This window comes from Galeopterus variegatus, unplaced genomic scaffold (genome assembly GCF_000696425.1).
Source record: "Galeopterus variegatus unplaced genomic scaffold, G_variegatus-3.0.2 Scaffold1635, whole genome shotgun sequence".
Taxonomy (NCBI): domain Eukaryota; kingdom Metazoa; phylum Chordata; class Mammalia; order Dermoptera; family Cynocephalidae; genus Galeopterus; species Galeopterus variegatus.
Window position 1 is genome coordinate 243,908 of NW_007727746.1, and position 14,383 is coordinate 258,290.

Genomic DNA, 14,383 nt, shown 5'->3' on the forward strand with positions numbered 1-14,383 from the left:
TTTTAAAAAAGCTTTTTAAATAAAGTAAATAAATAAGTACACTAACAGCGTGTCTAATCTCTCCCCTTCCCATCCTCCAAGGAATACGTGAGCCATTCAGTCAGTAACTTTGAAAGATAAAAAGCCCCAGAAAGCTCAGTTTCATTAGAGATGAAGGCAAGTCATCCTGTATTACCAAATGGAAAAAATGACTGGGAAGAAAGAAAACATTCTACAATTTTCTTGTCACCACATTGTGAATTCAAAATAATGATTCTTCAGATCAGGGAAAAAAACCTTGACATACTTATTTAATTCTTTCCAAAACCAGATATGGATTTATTTATTTAAATTTTTCCAATAGTCCTCCTATGTTTAGACTGTGTTGTCTCTGTGCTGGTAAACAGCTGAGCACTGTTTCCCTCAGGAAATGGCGGGACCCATATGGGACTGTGCAGGAGGAAGAGTTGTGTGGGTAGGAGACGATGGGAAGGAACCTCATCATTGAAATTATCTAAGTCAGAACGGGTATCCCTTGGAAACACTTCTCACCATCGAGAGATATTCTTGACTTCTCAGTAAATACTTTTGTATTACTAAAATGAAATAAAATTTTTAAATTGCTTTCAAAGCTATACAGAAATATATTCACTTGTTGAAGGGAATATAATGCTGTGGTTATGCATGAGGGTTGGGAAGCCAAATAACTTCTATTTGAATGAATGGGAATAATAACGATACATACCTAGCTCATTATAGTGCTATGAGGGTAAAAGAAGTTAATATGTGTGAAGTAGGTCGAATAACAACTGACATAAGAACTCAATCAAGTTAGCCATTAACATTATTTAAAAAAACAAAACAAAACAATTCATGGCTCCCTTTCACTTGCTTTGGTGACTAAGAACCAGTTGAGTGTAAGTACAAGGACAGAGACAATCCCAAAATGTTTCTTCCAATATTTGTTTCCTCAGTGAGTTAGAGCTCAGACCAAATTAAGAATAATGCTTATGTTCCAAGGTTAGCCCATAAAAGTCTTTGTTCACCTATTAGTTTGCTTATCTATAGAATTAAAATTCCTAGACCATATTTTGAATCCTAGAATCATCAAATTATGCCACAAGAAGAAGGGAGCAATGAATTTCATTGTAGAGAAAACTGTAGTTTCTCTGAAAGATTTTATACCAATGCGATTTCTTCTATTTTATTTTATTTTTTAATTGTACATATTTACGTTGTATGAAGTAATATTTTGATACATGTCTATACTGTATGATGATCCAATCAGGCTAATTAGCGTATCCATCACCACAAATGTTCACCATTTTTTCATGATAAGAACATTTGAAATGTTCTTTCTTCTAGCCATTTGAAAATATACAATAAGCTATTGTTAATTATAGACACCTAGAACCATCATAGAAGTGAACCAACTAGAACTTATTCTTCCTGTCTAGCTGTAGCTCTGTATCTGTATCTCCCTCCTACGCTTCCCAGCCTCTAGTACCCACAACTTTACTCTCTACTTCCATGTGCTCACCTAATTTAGCTCCCACATATGAATGAGAATAAAGTAAAGACTCCTCAAAAACTTACAGTAAGCTACCATATGATCAAGCAATCCCACTACTGGGAGTTTATCCAAAGAAAAGGAAATCAATACACCAAAGAGATACCTGCATCCCCATGTTTACTTCAGCACTATTCATAATAACCAAGATATGGAATAGCCATGTCCATCAGTAGATGAATAGATTAAGAAATGTGGTATATACACACAATGGAATACAACTCAGCCATAAAAAGAAGAGAATAAAATCTTGTCATTTGCAATTACGTGAATGAGCCTGGAAGACATTACGTTAAGTGAAATATACCAATGTGAGTTTTAAACATTTTCTATACAATGGATAACTGCTTAGAAACTCGTTTCATGTTAAAACTAATTGAAACTAGAAAAGTTTATTCAGTCTATAAAGATAGATACAATTTAATTTAGAACCCCTCCTCCAAAATAACATAGATCATGTCTTATTTATTTCCTTCAGTTATGATGGAAACCCAGTGAGGTTAGGCAAATACAAATAAAAACATCTTGCAAATGTTTACCCTCTAGGTGAATACTGGCATATGCAACACAAGGATGAAATGGCACATCTACTCCCTCAGCTTGTTGATCACTTGTGGAAAGCCCAGAAATGGATGATCTTCCCTTTGACAGAATACACCCTTGTTACATCCAGTTACCCAGGCAAGAAATCTGAGGGTCGTCCTTGAAATCTTCAACCCAGACTATCAAGTTATTACCAATTCCTGTGAAATCAAGCTTCAGAATATATTTATTTTTAATCTGCCCATTTTTCTCATCTTCCTAGTCCAAACTACTGTCTTTCTATTAACAACACACTACCATTCTCCACACAGAAGTGAATGAACCTCTTTGAACAAAAATAATGAATTTTCCCACTGCATTTATGATAAAACTCAAAATAATAAAAATGGCCTAACTATTCTGCTCTAAATTAATACTCCAGTTGCCACAGAGATTATATCAATATGTAATTATACTTATTTTTGTGATTATTCATTTAGTGAATAAATGGTAAATTTATTTTCCTCATTGTATTCTTAATACCTAACAGTTTCTGATCTATAATAGATTTTGAATGAAGATTTGTTGGATAAATTAATTTTTTAAAAATACTTATGGCCTCCATTACAATTAGATTCTGTCTACCTGACAGATAAGTAAATAAATCCAGTCAGTAAATTATATGCTTTATATAGTAAGTATTGTCATACAATGATTTTTTTCTGTTTGTTTTTCTTTTTTAAACTGGGGTGCCTAAAGGAATTACTTGTACACATGCCTCATAAGAACAAGGGAAATGTCACAACAAGTCTGAACGAGTAACCAGCAATTCTGGAGCTTGTCTCTGATGATGACATTAAAGGCTATTTTGAGAAAAATGAATTCATTTTACCCATATCTCTCATGACTGCCCATATCCTTTACAAGCCTTTCTATCCAGAAGAGTTCTTCATCTATATGACTTTAGTTGTAACTACTAAAATTTCTGAATAGAGAAGAGAATCATGAGAATTTGCAGTTACACGCAATCTACTTATTTGGGGTAAGTAATTACATTCCTGGAGATCCTTCCAGAAAATGAGCTATGATTCAAAAATAAATGTAAGAAAGCGGTTCAGCTGAACATTTATTGAACTTCCAGTATATGTAAGACTCACAAGCTTGTACATAATACAAGGGGTCTTCAAAAAGTTTATGGAAAATGCATATTCTGAAAAAATTGTGCATGGCTTGCAAAACATTTTTACACCAAAATAAACTCGTACTTATTATAACCTGTCTGAACAGGATCTAGTTTGAGATGCTAAGAAGGATAAGATTTGTTCACATACCCCCAACACGAGCAACGAGCCCAGCGACAACTACAGAGCTGCTGCAGGAAGTGCCCCAAGCTCTCCCGAGCCAGGGAGGTGGGACAGGGGGCAGGTCAAGGGTCTCAGCCACGCCCCCCTTACATACCTACAACCAGCCCAGCAATGACCACCAAGCTTTAGCAAGAAAGGCCCTGCATTTCCAAGATGGGGTGGTGGGAGGAGAGGGCTTTTGCCACACCTCCCTGACATATGCACCCAGCCCAGCAATGACCAAGCCACCACTGGAAGACCCTGTGGGAATGTGGGGGTGCCATAGACTTCAATACTGCCCTTCCTCCTTCATCCTTCATCACATTTCCTTCCCCTTTCTCCTCTCCCCCTCCCTCCCAACTGCTCTACAACAACATCATAGAAGGTAAAAAATAATCTTAATAAAATAAAATAAAAAGAGGATAAGATATCAACTTGAAAAGATCCCCTATCAGAAAAGCATGAATTCTGGGCCGGCCCGGTGGCGCACTGCTACAGTGCGCCGCTTGGGAAGTGCGGCGGCGCTCCCGCTGAGGGTTCAGATCCCACATGCAGACCGGTTCCCGCTCACTGGCTGAGCGAGGCGTGGGAGCAACACCGAGGGTTGCGATCCTGTTGCCGGTCCCGGTCCGGTACGGGCGTGACACTGAGGGTTGCGGTCCGTTGCCGGACACGGAAAAAGACAAAAAAAAAAAAAAAGAAAAGAAAAGCATGAATTCTGCTACAATTGAAGCAAGAACAAACATTAAATTTATGATTAAGCTTGGGTAGAAGAATGGCAAAATCACTGATCTAGTCAAAGCAAAAGCATACCAGTCAAGAGCAAAGGTCCTGGCAACATTTTGGGGACGCTAAAGGCATTTTGCTTGTTGACTTTCTGGAGGATCAAAGAATGATCACATCTGCTTATTATGAGAATGTTTGAGAAAATTAGCCAAAGCTTCATCAGAAAAACACCCAGGAATTCTACACCAGAGAGCCCTTACCATGACAGTGCTCCTGCGCATTCCTCTCTTCAAACAGGATCAATTTTGTGAGAGTTTTGATAACAAAATAATCAGGCAACCACCTTATAGTCCTGATTTGACTTCTTCTGACTTCTTTTTGGTTCCTAATCTTAAAAAATCTTTAAAAGGCATCCATTTTTCTTCAGTTAATAACGCAAGAAAGACTGCATTAATATGAGAATTTAACCTCAGGATCCTCAGTTTTTATGGATGAACTAAATGGCTGGTGTTATTGTTTACAAAAGTGTTTGGAACTTGATGAAGATCATTTTGAGAAATAAAGTTTATATTTTTAAATTTTATCTTTTATTTCCATTTTTTTCCACGAACTTTTTGAAGTCCCTTTGTACATAAGAAAACATCCTAAAATTCCCTCTACACTTGGCCTTTACAGAATATGCAATTTTTTCAGATAGACTCTCCCAGAGGTAGATAAAGTCTTTACTCTAGGTTGATGAAGCATCTAACATGTCTCTGAAATGCAATCAAAGGTTTAATTTTTAATGTGTTGAATCAAATGAAAGTTACTAACATATATACTCATCTGTGTGATATTTGCAAATGAGAAAATATAAGTAATTCTTAAACAACATTCATTTTTTGATAATTATTTTTAACAATTACAAACGAGCAATGGTCCAATGCTCTAGAAATTTAGGACATATCCAACAAAATAATAAAATTATCTTATAAAACCCAAACTAATGAAAAACAGAAACCTAACTCAATTCCTCAATTTGATTGTTCATCTACATACTGAGATTAGACAAAATAGTTTTTAATATTTATATCTGAATAATACTCAACAATTTACATACATATAATCAAGTTCGGTTTAACATTGTCCTTCCCCTAAGATTGCTGAATTCCTAGCTAAACACTTTCCTAAGGAAAATAAAGACAGCCAGAAAGACAGAGGAAGGGAAGGAGGGAAGGAAGGAAAAGAGGGCAGGAGGGAGGGAGGAAAGAAAGAGGGAAGGACAAAGGAAAAAGCAGATTATTAGCTGACTTGATTTAAGAGTTCTTTCCTAGGGGCCGGCCCGGGGGGGCACTGGATAAGTGCGCCACTTGGGAGCGTGATGGTGCTCCCGCCGAGGGTTCGGTTCCCGCTCACTGGCTGAGCGAGGCGTGGGAGCAACACTGAGGGTTGCGATCCGTTGCTGGACACGGAAAAAGACAAAAAAAAAAAAAAAGAGTTCTTTCCTAGCAGATATCGGCTATTTTCATAAAAAACAATATTAATATTAGCCGCCATTTGAGTGTTTATTAAATTTCAATGTTCTTCATGACAAATGTATTACATAAAGTATTGCTATTTTTTACGACAATGCTTTTAAAAATGTACTATTCGGGTATTACTCAGATTTTTTAGATGAGAAAACTGGGGTTTAGGAATTTAAAGCAATTTGCTCAAATTACACACCTGCTCAATTGTGAAACCCAGGTTTGACAGCCCCTTAAGCCTATGTACTTTCAAATCCATTCCAGTGGCTACTTATCTATCTCTAGACCAAATTCTTCATGTTACAAATGTGACCTACAGGTGTAAAAATGTAAGATAGATGTAAAAATGTTGTAACATTGCATATAGCAAGCTAGTAGCAAAGTTGGGACTAAAAGCATCATCTTCTGATTCCAGCCAAATATTCTTCCTATTAAAGTAAATTGGAGAGTATAACAATATCAGTCTAATTTGCAGGGAAGTTAATAAAGTAGAAATGAATTTGAGGGCCAAAGTTTCCCCCAAAGTTGACTATATTTTCACATGCAAAATGTTGCACAGTAAAGATATGCCCTGTTTTATTGTAAGTGTGTTTCTCACCTTCAAGTCTCCATCCTCCTATCCTTTTGCCCCTCCTCTTCCTTCTCACACTACATTTGATCCCAGCATTCATTCACAGTCATGACCCAGCTGTCAGGGTAAGTCCACAGTTGAGTAAGATCTCTAAGCCAACGCTTTAATCTTTAAGCCGGCCTGAAGTCCACTCAATTCATATTTTTCTTCAATTCATATTTTGGCCTTTTGCCTTATTCCTAAGCTTCCTTTCTGCTTTGTTTCTCTCCCTACATTTCCCTTATTGAGTTTTAGCACCCATCTGTCTCTGTTCTTGAACCCTATGTCACAGCTGGGATTCCCATGACTATCTGACAACTGCCAGCTGATCTTCTAATTATCACCTGCTTCAAGTCCCTGTCCCTGTATACTTATAATCTGCCTTGGACCCCTCCCTTTATCCTCCACCCACTAAGGACTGCCTAGATCACAAACTGCTATTGTCAGCCTACAAAGAACATAGCCTTTTCCCTCCTGCACCTTCTTTACCCCAAACAGCTGCTACAGTTACCCCTGGGGCTTCTGCTCCACCCCACAGAAAGAATCTACTTTCTAATCACAACCACTCCCTACCTTCTTGCCTTTCCTTTTATACAGAACCAGTCATTCCTGACTGGAAGTAACAAGAACAAACAGGTCTATTACTTGATGAATATAATAAATGTTTTCCTCCCAGAGGAGGGAGGCAATCTTTCTTAAACTGGTGCTGATTCTAGCAGTTTGGAAGGCTTTGCTGAATCCATCACTGAGATCCCTAAAGATAGAAGTAAGACTCTCTGACAGCATCACACAGAAAATTGGATACAATCTCACAGCATGAGAAAACACACTGCTGAGTGGATATAATGCTAAATAATAATGGGACAATCTAAAGACAGGAGCAATTGAGTCACAGGAAGACACAGAAAATGTTGCAGACAAATTAAGTAGCACAAGACTCATTTTTGGAGGGTTCAGGGAAAAGACCAAAAGTGTAGGATGGAATTAAGTTATGAGAAATATGTTTGTTTAAAGCATAAATCAAATAGAACGGACTGTTGGAAATTGCAAAAATCTTGAGCTGCCATTAAAAAAGTAAATTAAAAATTCTTGAAGATTAATTTCAAATTAAAAATAATAATTCTTATTCTCCTAATAAAATGAGAAAACCTAACTTTAAAAAAGACCACAATAATCAATGCACAGAAAGTCAAAAGGCTTGAGTTTGAATTCTATTTCTGATTATTTAATAGGGCATGAGTCTATGAACAAGAAAGCATTTTCCCTTTGTAACAGATCTTAGTGGTCAAAGACTTGACTAATAATAAGTAATTAAAAACCCTAGTTTGTCTCCTTCAAATCCACAAATTTTATAGTTACCATAAATTTAAAAAGACTGACTATGAGGAGATACTATAAAACAATTGCAATTAAAAAGCTAGAAGAGGGCTGGCCTGGTGGTGCACTGCTACAGTGCGCCACTTGGGAGCGCGGTGGCATTCCCGCCGAGGGTTTGGATCCCACATACAGACCGGTTCCCGCTCACTGGCTGAGTGAGGTGCGGGCGCAACACCGAGGGTTGTGATCCCGTTGCCGGTCCCGGTCCGGTACGGGCGCGACACTGAGGGTTGCGATCCGTTGCCGGACACGAAAAAAGACAAAAAGGAAAAAAAAAAAAAGAAGCTAGAAGAAATTAAACTATTTAAAATAATTTAAACTAGGCCATTTAAAGGAAAGAAAACAAGAGCATATTTTGAATAACTTAGAATTTAAATAGGAAACTCATTGGAAAACAAATCTCTAATCTAAAACAAATTAGTAAATAAGAGCTAAATCACTTGAATAATGCTATTTAAGATAAATAACATTTGGGACACAGGAAGATGTTTTTAATTTATGATGAGTCAATTTTGTTAATTGTAGGTGGGTTATCCTTCTCAGGAAGTGTCCTGTGCTGCAACTCAGAAGCCTAAACCCATTCAAATAGGAAAATTCATCACCTAACTTCTTAACAAGATTGCAGACACTAATGGCTACAGCAGAAGAGTGTGCAAATTCTGTTTCCATCTCCAGCCATGGGGAACAGACCATGAAAGACAGTAGGATGTTTAGCAACTGTCCTACAATGTTATCTTTAACTAGATAGCTAAGGCTGGCCTGGGTTCACACAGTGGGGTGAGAGTGGGGAGGAGCTGTGAGAGGCAGTGGGGACTACGAAGAATAGATATAGGATCTATTTCTGAAATGCCTATTATATTAGTCTGTTTCTGTTGCTTATAACAAAATACTTGGAACTGAGTAATTTGTAAGAAAATGATATTTATTGCTTACAGTTTCAGAGGCTGGTAAGTCCAAAGTCCAGGGAACACACTTGGCAGAGCAGAGAGAGCAAAGAGAGAAAGACAGATTTTCCTCTCTCTTCTTTTAGAGCCCTCAGAACCACGCCCCTGACCATCATTTTTAATACATTCACTATGGCATGATCCTAAATCTAATCACCTCTTCAAGGCTCCACCTTTTGATTATCATTAATAGGTTTTCCCACCCTCTTAACAGTCACATCAGGGGCCAAGTTTCTATTACGTAAAACTTGGGGGACACAATTCATGTTTCAGTGAGTTTGGGAGGACATAATTCAATCCACTACACCTATTATTTCCCTGGTGTGAGTTTCTTCATCATTTCTGCATGTTTTCATAAGTTCCACTATTTTATATATTACGTGATAAAACATGGAGTCTTTAGAAGTTGTGTTTACCACCAAGCTTCCTGGCAAAGAAGAAAACACTTTCTTACCTTGCATCATCTCCAATATTCTCCCTGGCTCCATCTTTTCTTCCAAAGTCATTCACTCTTCCACTAAAGTATACAACATCATCCAGCCTTTCCATCTCTCCCCACCATTTGCCCATTAGATTAATTCAGGAAAAAATAAAGTACATGGCAAAAGATGTCACTGAGCAGGAGTTAATAAGGATGAGTGTGGAATCTAAAAAACTCTAGGGAGTGGACCAGCTGCTTTGAAGGGCTACACTGACATTATGGGCAGATAAAGCTTCCATGCAAACAGCATTTTACCCAACCCAGCTGTGCTTTGTCAAACAAAAGGTATTAATGGTTTTGATTGCTTTTCATTTGAGGTTGAGGTTAAGGAGGAAACTATTATGTGCATAGAAGCTGCATCTTCTCTCAAAACTCTTGAACTTCACGCTTAGCCCAGTGGAGCTTGTTCTTCAATCCACATGTTCTTCCTCCAGATACATGCCTCACTCACAGCTAGAGTTTTTCATAAAAGCCAATCTTTTCTCAACCTAGAGGATAGGTGACTATTAATGTTTTTCCAATCCAGTGTTCATCTAAGTTGGAGCAACTTCTCCAGTGACAGTATATATCACTGGATGCTTTAATTAAGGAAGCCAAATATCCTTCCACTAACAAACTAAGCATATTCAATTTTACTCTCCTATTTTTGATTAATTTGTCCCATTTGATTTCCCTCTTTCATTTTTCTCCTTTGCTCTGTCTCAAATATCTAATTTAATTTCCTCATGTAATAAACCATGATTCTACAATTCCTATAGTTTTGTTCCTGAGCTTCTTTCTTTTATAGCTAATCTCTTTGCTACACTCAAGCTCTGTATTTCATTACCCACTTACTACTAACACTTGTCTTGCTAAGCTTTCTTGGAAAAATCTAAAAATCTCCCATTGCTCAAAAAATAAGCCCACCTTTAAACCCTTTTCTTTATGTGTATTTGCTTGAGAAGGGTGTCCAATAAGGTCAAAGGCTGAAGAAAATATTAATTACATATATTTAGAAAATTAAATGAATTGTACTTTTTCAATAAGATAGATATAAAATCATCATCTGTAATAAAGTTGGATAAATTTCAAAATGCCCTATAGATGAAGCATAGCATGTAATTGTGATAGATCTATGCTGTATAAACAGGTCTCCAAGGCTTTGACTCATTATGCTACCCCATCCTCAGCAAGAGCTAAGAAAAATCTGTAGAGCATGTCATTCCTTCTGATTACATGAAACGATCACAACTCAACCATCCCATCAGCAAATTCCCCTAACATTTGCATGTTCTACCAATCCTTATCCTAGGTATCTTCACCTCTTAGCATGAACTTGTTTTTGCTAGTCTTGTCCAGTAGGAATTGTTGAATCAGCTGAACAAAGATGACATTTTATATTATGTTCTATTTATCACATACTTCAACCAACGTAGTAATATCAAAGTTTTAACATGCTTCAAGACTAATGTAAATATGATTTTCCACTAAGAAAAATTATTTGTAATTTAATGGTTTTCTGAAATTAAAGTTATGATTTCCTTTTATGGAGAAAATAACACCAGATAAAAATTTTCAGTAAAATGACCAATTTAAAAGTACAAGTGCCAGTTCAAAAAACTCTTTATTCTGTTGCTCTGAAATAGAAGTTCCATATTTTAATTGCTTTTGTTTTCTATTGAAAAATGTTAAAGTCATCTTCAAGGTGGCATTTTATACATTACTGATTCTTTTTTCAGCAAAAATCAAAAGGTAGAGTTAGGGATCTTCCAAGAATCTTTAAGGGCCTAAATCATTAGAGTACAAAAATGCAGTAAGAATTAAATGCACTTAATAAAATATTTGTATTTGCTTTACAGATAATTTATTACTTACTTATTAAAATGAGCATAAATATATTATAGTAATAAGCTTCCAAGTCCTATGATTATGTGAAAACAAATAATAAACATGAAAAGAATATTTAAAAGGTAGCTGATATGTGAAAGTTTTCAAACTGACATTAAGTAACAATTTTCTATGAAAACCAAATTAAATAAAAGAATTAAAATTCATAGACTTCTTATTAGCTTGAGAAGTTCCTGCATAGCACTGAACACACTAAGTATAAAGTTCCATTTTATACAAGGAATATGGGAATGAAGCCTTTGCCATTTCAAGTGTTTGATGTAAGAGATCAACACATTTATGGAGTTTTGACATATTTATTTTGTGGATTTGAGATTCTTAAAATATTGGTTGAAGATATAGACTTCAAAATTCCCCCAAACCCTTTGACATTGTGGTTAGCTCTAAAATTGCCACACTATTCTTTCTAGATCTTCTGGTTTTTATAAACAGTTAAGTGCATCCAAATAATCAGGATTAGGAGGGAAAAGAAGGAGAAAACTGAGAAAAACAACATAGACAATTTCTAGAATGTTTTCTACCTTATTTGGAACTAGAGAAAATAGGATCATCCCATGCAATTAACCCAAAGATTAAACATAATCCCAGTCACTGAAGGTGAAGACGAAGACATAATTCTTAGTGATTGTCTTTTCTCAATGTTTACACTTAAACTGCTTTCTCTACAGATCAATTTTGTAATAAAAATTATTATTAAAATCTTAGTCACCAAAATGCATTTATTAAAAACATGGTATAAAAGTGGTACCACATACAGTCTTACTCAAACTAGTAAATCTCAAACTAGTAAATCTCTTCTGTAAAAAGTACTCCAACAATTAATAGTACCACTAAAAGGAAAACAACACATTTTCCTATTAAATATGCTCTGTTCATTTTATGAACATTTTTAGCATGGAATATGACAGCTGAAATATAAATTATTTGTTACAAATATGTCTAAATTATTTGTTGGGGGGGAAACTCAGACAAGATTTTAAAACCCACTTTTGGGCTATAACCATGAACTCATGATTTCCGAATTGCCAAAATATAAACTAAAGAATTAACATTTCATGGTCTGAATTAAAAAATACTTACAGTATTGGCTTTTCCAGACGACTTCCCTGTGAACCAACAATCTCCCCCAGTGTACAAAATACTTGTCCCAGAAAGTCCTGAAATAGATAAAAGGATTAAAACTCATATGTTCCCAAACTATCTTCACAGTATATATTTTGTGTATACCATTTGCATTGTTTTCACTGCTGAAACACTGAATTTTCTAACTTCCAATAATAAATAAAATAAGCATTCATAATATTAATTCATAATATTAATAAAATATGCATTGATTTTAGCATGTGACTGTCCCAAAAGTTTGTACAGCATTTTGTGCTTTTAGTCACAGATAAGGTTTATAATTTTGAGTTTTCACATGTTGCATTTCTTTTCTTGTTTTAACTAAAAATAAAATGGAAAACGTTTTAAGTTTTGAATGCACAATTGGCTTGACTTCAGATGTCTCTGAAACAACTAAACTGTTGGCTGAGGAGACAAATTGAGAAAGCACACAGTAGAGGTGGCTAATGATCCCAATAATACTCAAAGAAAGGTTGTGTGATGTCATAGCCAAAACTGGCATCCAGAGCCACACTGCCAGGCATGTATTCTAGTATCACCATGTACTACTTGTGCATACAGGCAATTAATTAAGCACTTGAGTTTCTCCCTCTCTAACATGTATTAGTACCCCCTCATAGAGTTATTTTGAGGATTCAATGAGTTATTGCATGAGTTAATATTAGCATATAGGAAGTGCCTAAAAATGGACTAAGTAAAATACATTATAATATTCATTAACATAAAACTAGATGATTTTTGTTTTCAAGACTCAGAATAGCCCTGCAAAATGAGAGGTCTGCTATTAACATTGTATTTCATGTATAAAAAAAACTAATAGTCTAGAAGGTTGATTTTTCTGTGTTTTCAGCAGTCATTAAGTAGCAGAGTCAGGACCCACACAGATGTCCTGATTCTGGATGGATATGCCACCTAAGAATTTAAATACCATAAATACAATGACACTTCACATGTCAATGAAATAAGGGTTCCAACACTGCCTGAATATGTGGTTGAAGAAAACATGTAGGTGTTTCAAGGAGAGACACACACCTTCTAGTTTAGCCTATATTTGATTCAAGTAATTGTCTCGCCCTAACAGAGAAGGTGGGAGATCTCCTTAAATTAATTGTGCAATAGGCTGGCCCAAGAAAAGCCTTAAAAAGGTTGGACAGAGGACTAACAGCAAACAGCATGTTTTAAGTCTTACTAAATAAAATCAGAGTCAACAAATCTATTTATTAAGGGTACAAGGCATTGTACTTAGTTCAGTGGGATACTGAGAAAGGACTTTTCAAATTTTTAAAAAAGGAACTAGTATTGGCCCACTTTACAGATAAGGGACCTGAGGCGGAGAGAAAGTATATAATTTGCTTAGAGCCACGATGTGGGCCCAGTGGTCTAAAGCCAAGGCATACTCACTTAACCTCCATGCTAAGCCATGCTGCCTGCCTCCCTCTAGTGTAATGAGAGGAGCAAGACCCAGCCACACAAAAGCCTAACGAGACACAAAAGTAAAGACTATGTTATTCAGTGGAGAAAAAAAGAGGAGGTAGGGACTGCCCTATGACAAAGGAAAGAAAAAAGACCTCTGTAGACTAGGATACTCAGGGGAACATTTTCCCAAAGGAAGTAAGCCTTGAGAGCCAGGTAGAAATCAGATCAAGCAGAGAAGAGAATTGAGCATTCTAGGACAGATTAGAATTACGGGCAAGAAAGTAATGAGAAAAGACAGGGGCTCAAGTAAAGTGCAGAGATAGAGATGAGGAGCCAGGACTATGGATAACCCTCTGGGCACACGAAAAAGTTGTCCTAGGGTAATCAGAAGCAACCAGAAGCCTTTCAGCAATGCAGGAGCATCATTAGAACAGTGTATTACTCAAGTACTGTTTGCAGAATGGGCTGAGGAGTGAGGAAAAGAACTGGAAGCCAGATCAGTCGGAAGGCTATAGCAGTTAACAAAAAAAGTGACATGATTTGGTGAAAACTGTATTTGCAAGTGGTGGGAATTGGGGGCAGTTGGGATAGGGAGAGAGACGAAAAATAACTCTGAATGTGGTATGTGGTGACTGACAGAATGCTATACCCTCATAAAACTGCAAATCATTTTAAATTTGCTTTCACATACACACATAAAAAACTTAAGGTAAAGCCTTAATAGATTTAAATTAAATGTCCTTATTAATAGCCTGTCTTTATCAGTTTCAAAACAGAGTTTACAGATATGTTTATGGGGTTTTAGTAAACCAAAATTTCTCTAAGTCTCATGACAACTAGAAAGAGCTGAATTCTGAAGATTTGGAACGTATCACCACTCTTCTGAGTCTGCAGCAATAAA

The 14,383-nt window shown here is 36.3% G+C and overlaps 1 protein-coding gene across 1 annotated transcript in view; it reads right to left on the minus strand.

Moving 5' to 3' along the window:
• Window positions 1–14,383, minus strand: part of CPNE8 (copine VIII) — a 214,551-nt gene that overhangs the window by 130,368 nt on the left and 69,800 nt on the right. Inside the window, exon 6 of the mRNA XM_008578132.1 lies at window positions 12,025–12,101. Coding sequence (XP_008576354.1) covers window positions 12,025–12,101 — 77 coding nt within the window. The remainder of the gene's footprint in view (window positions 1–12,024; window positions 12,102–14,383) is intronic.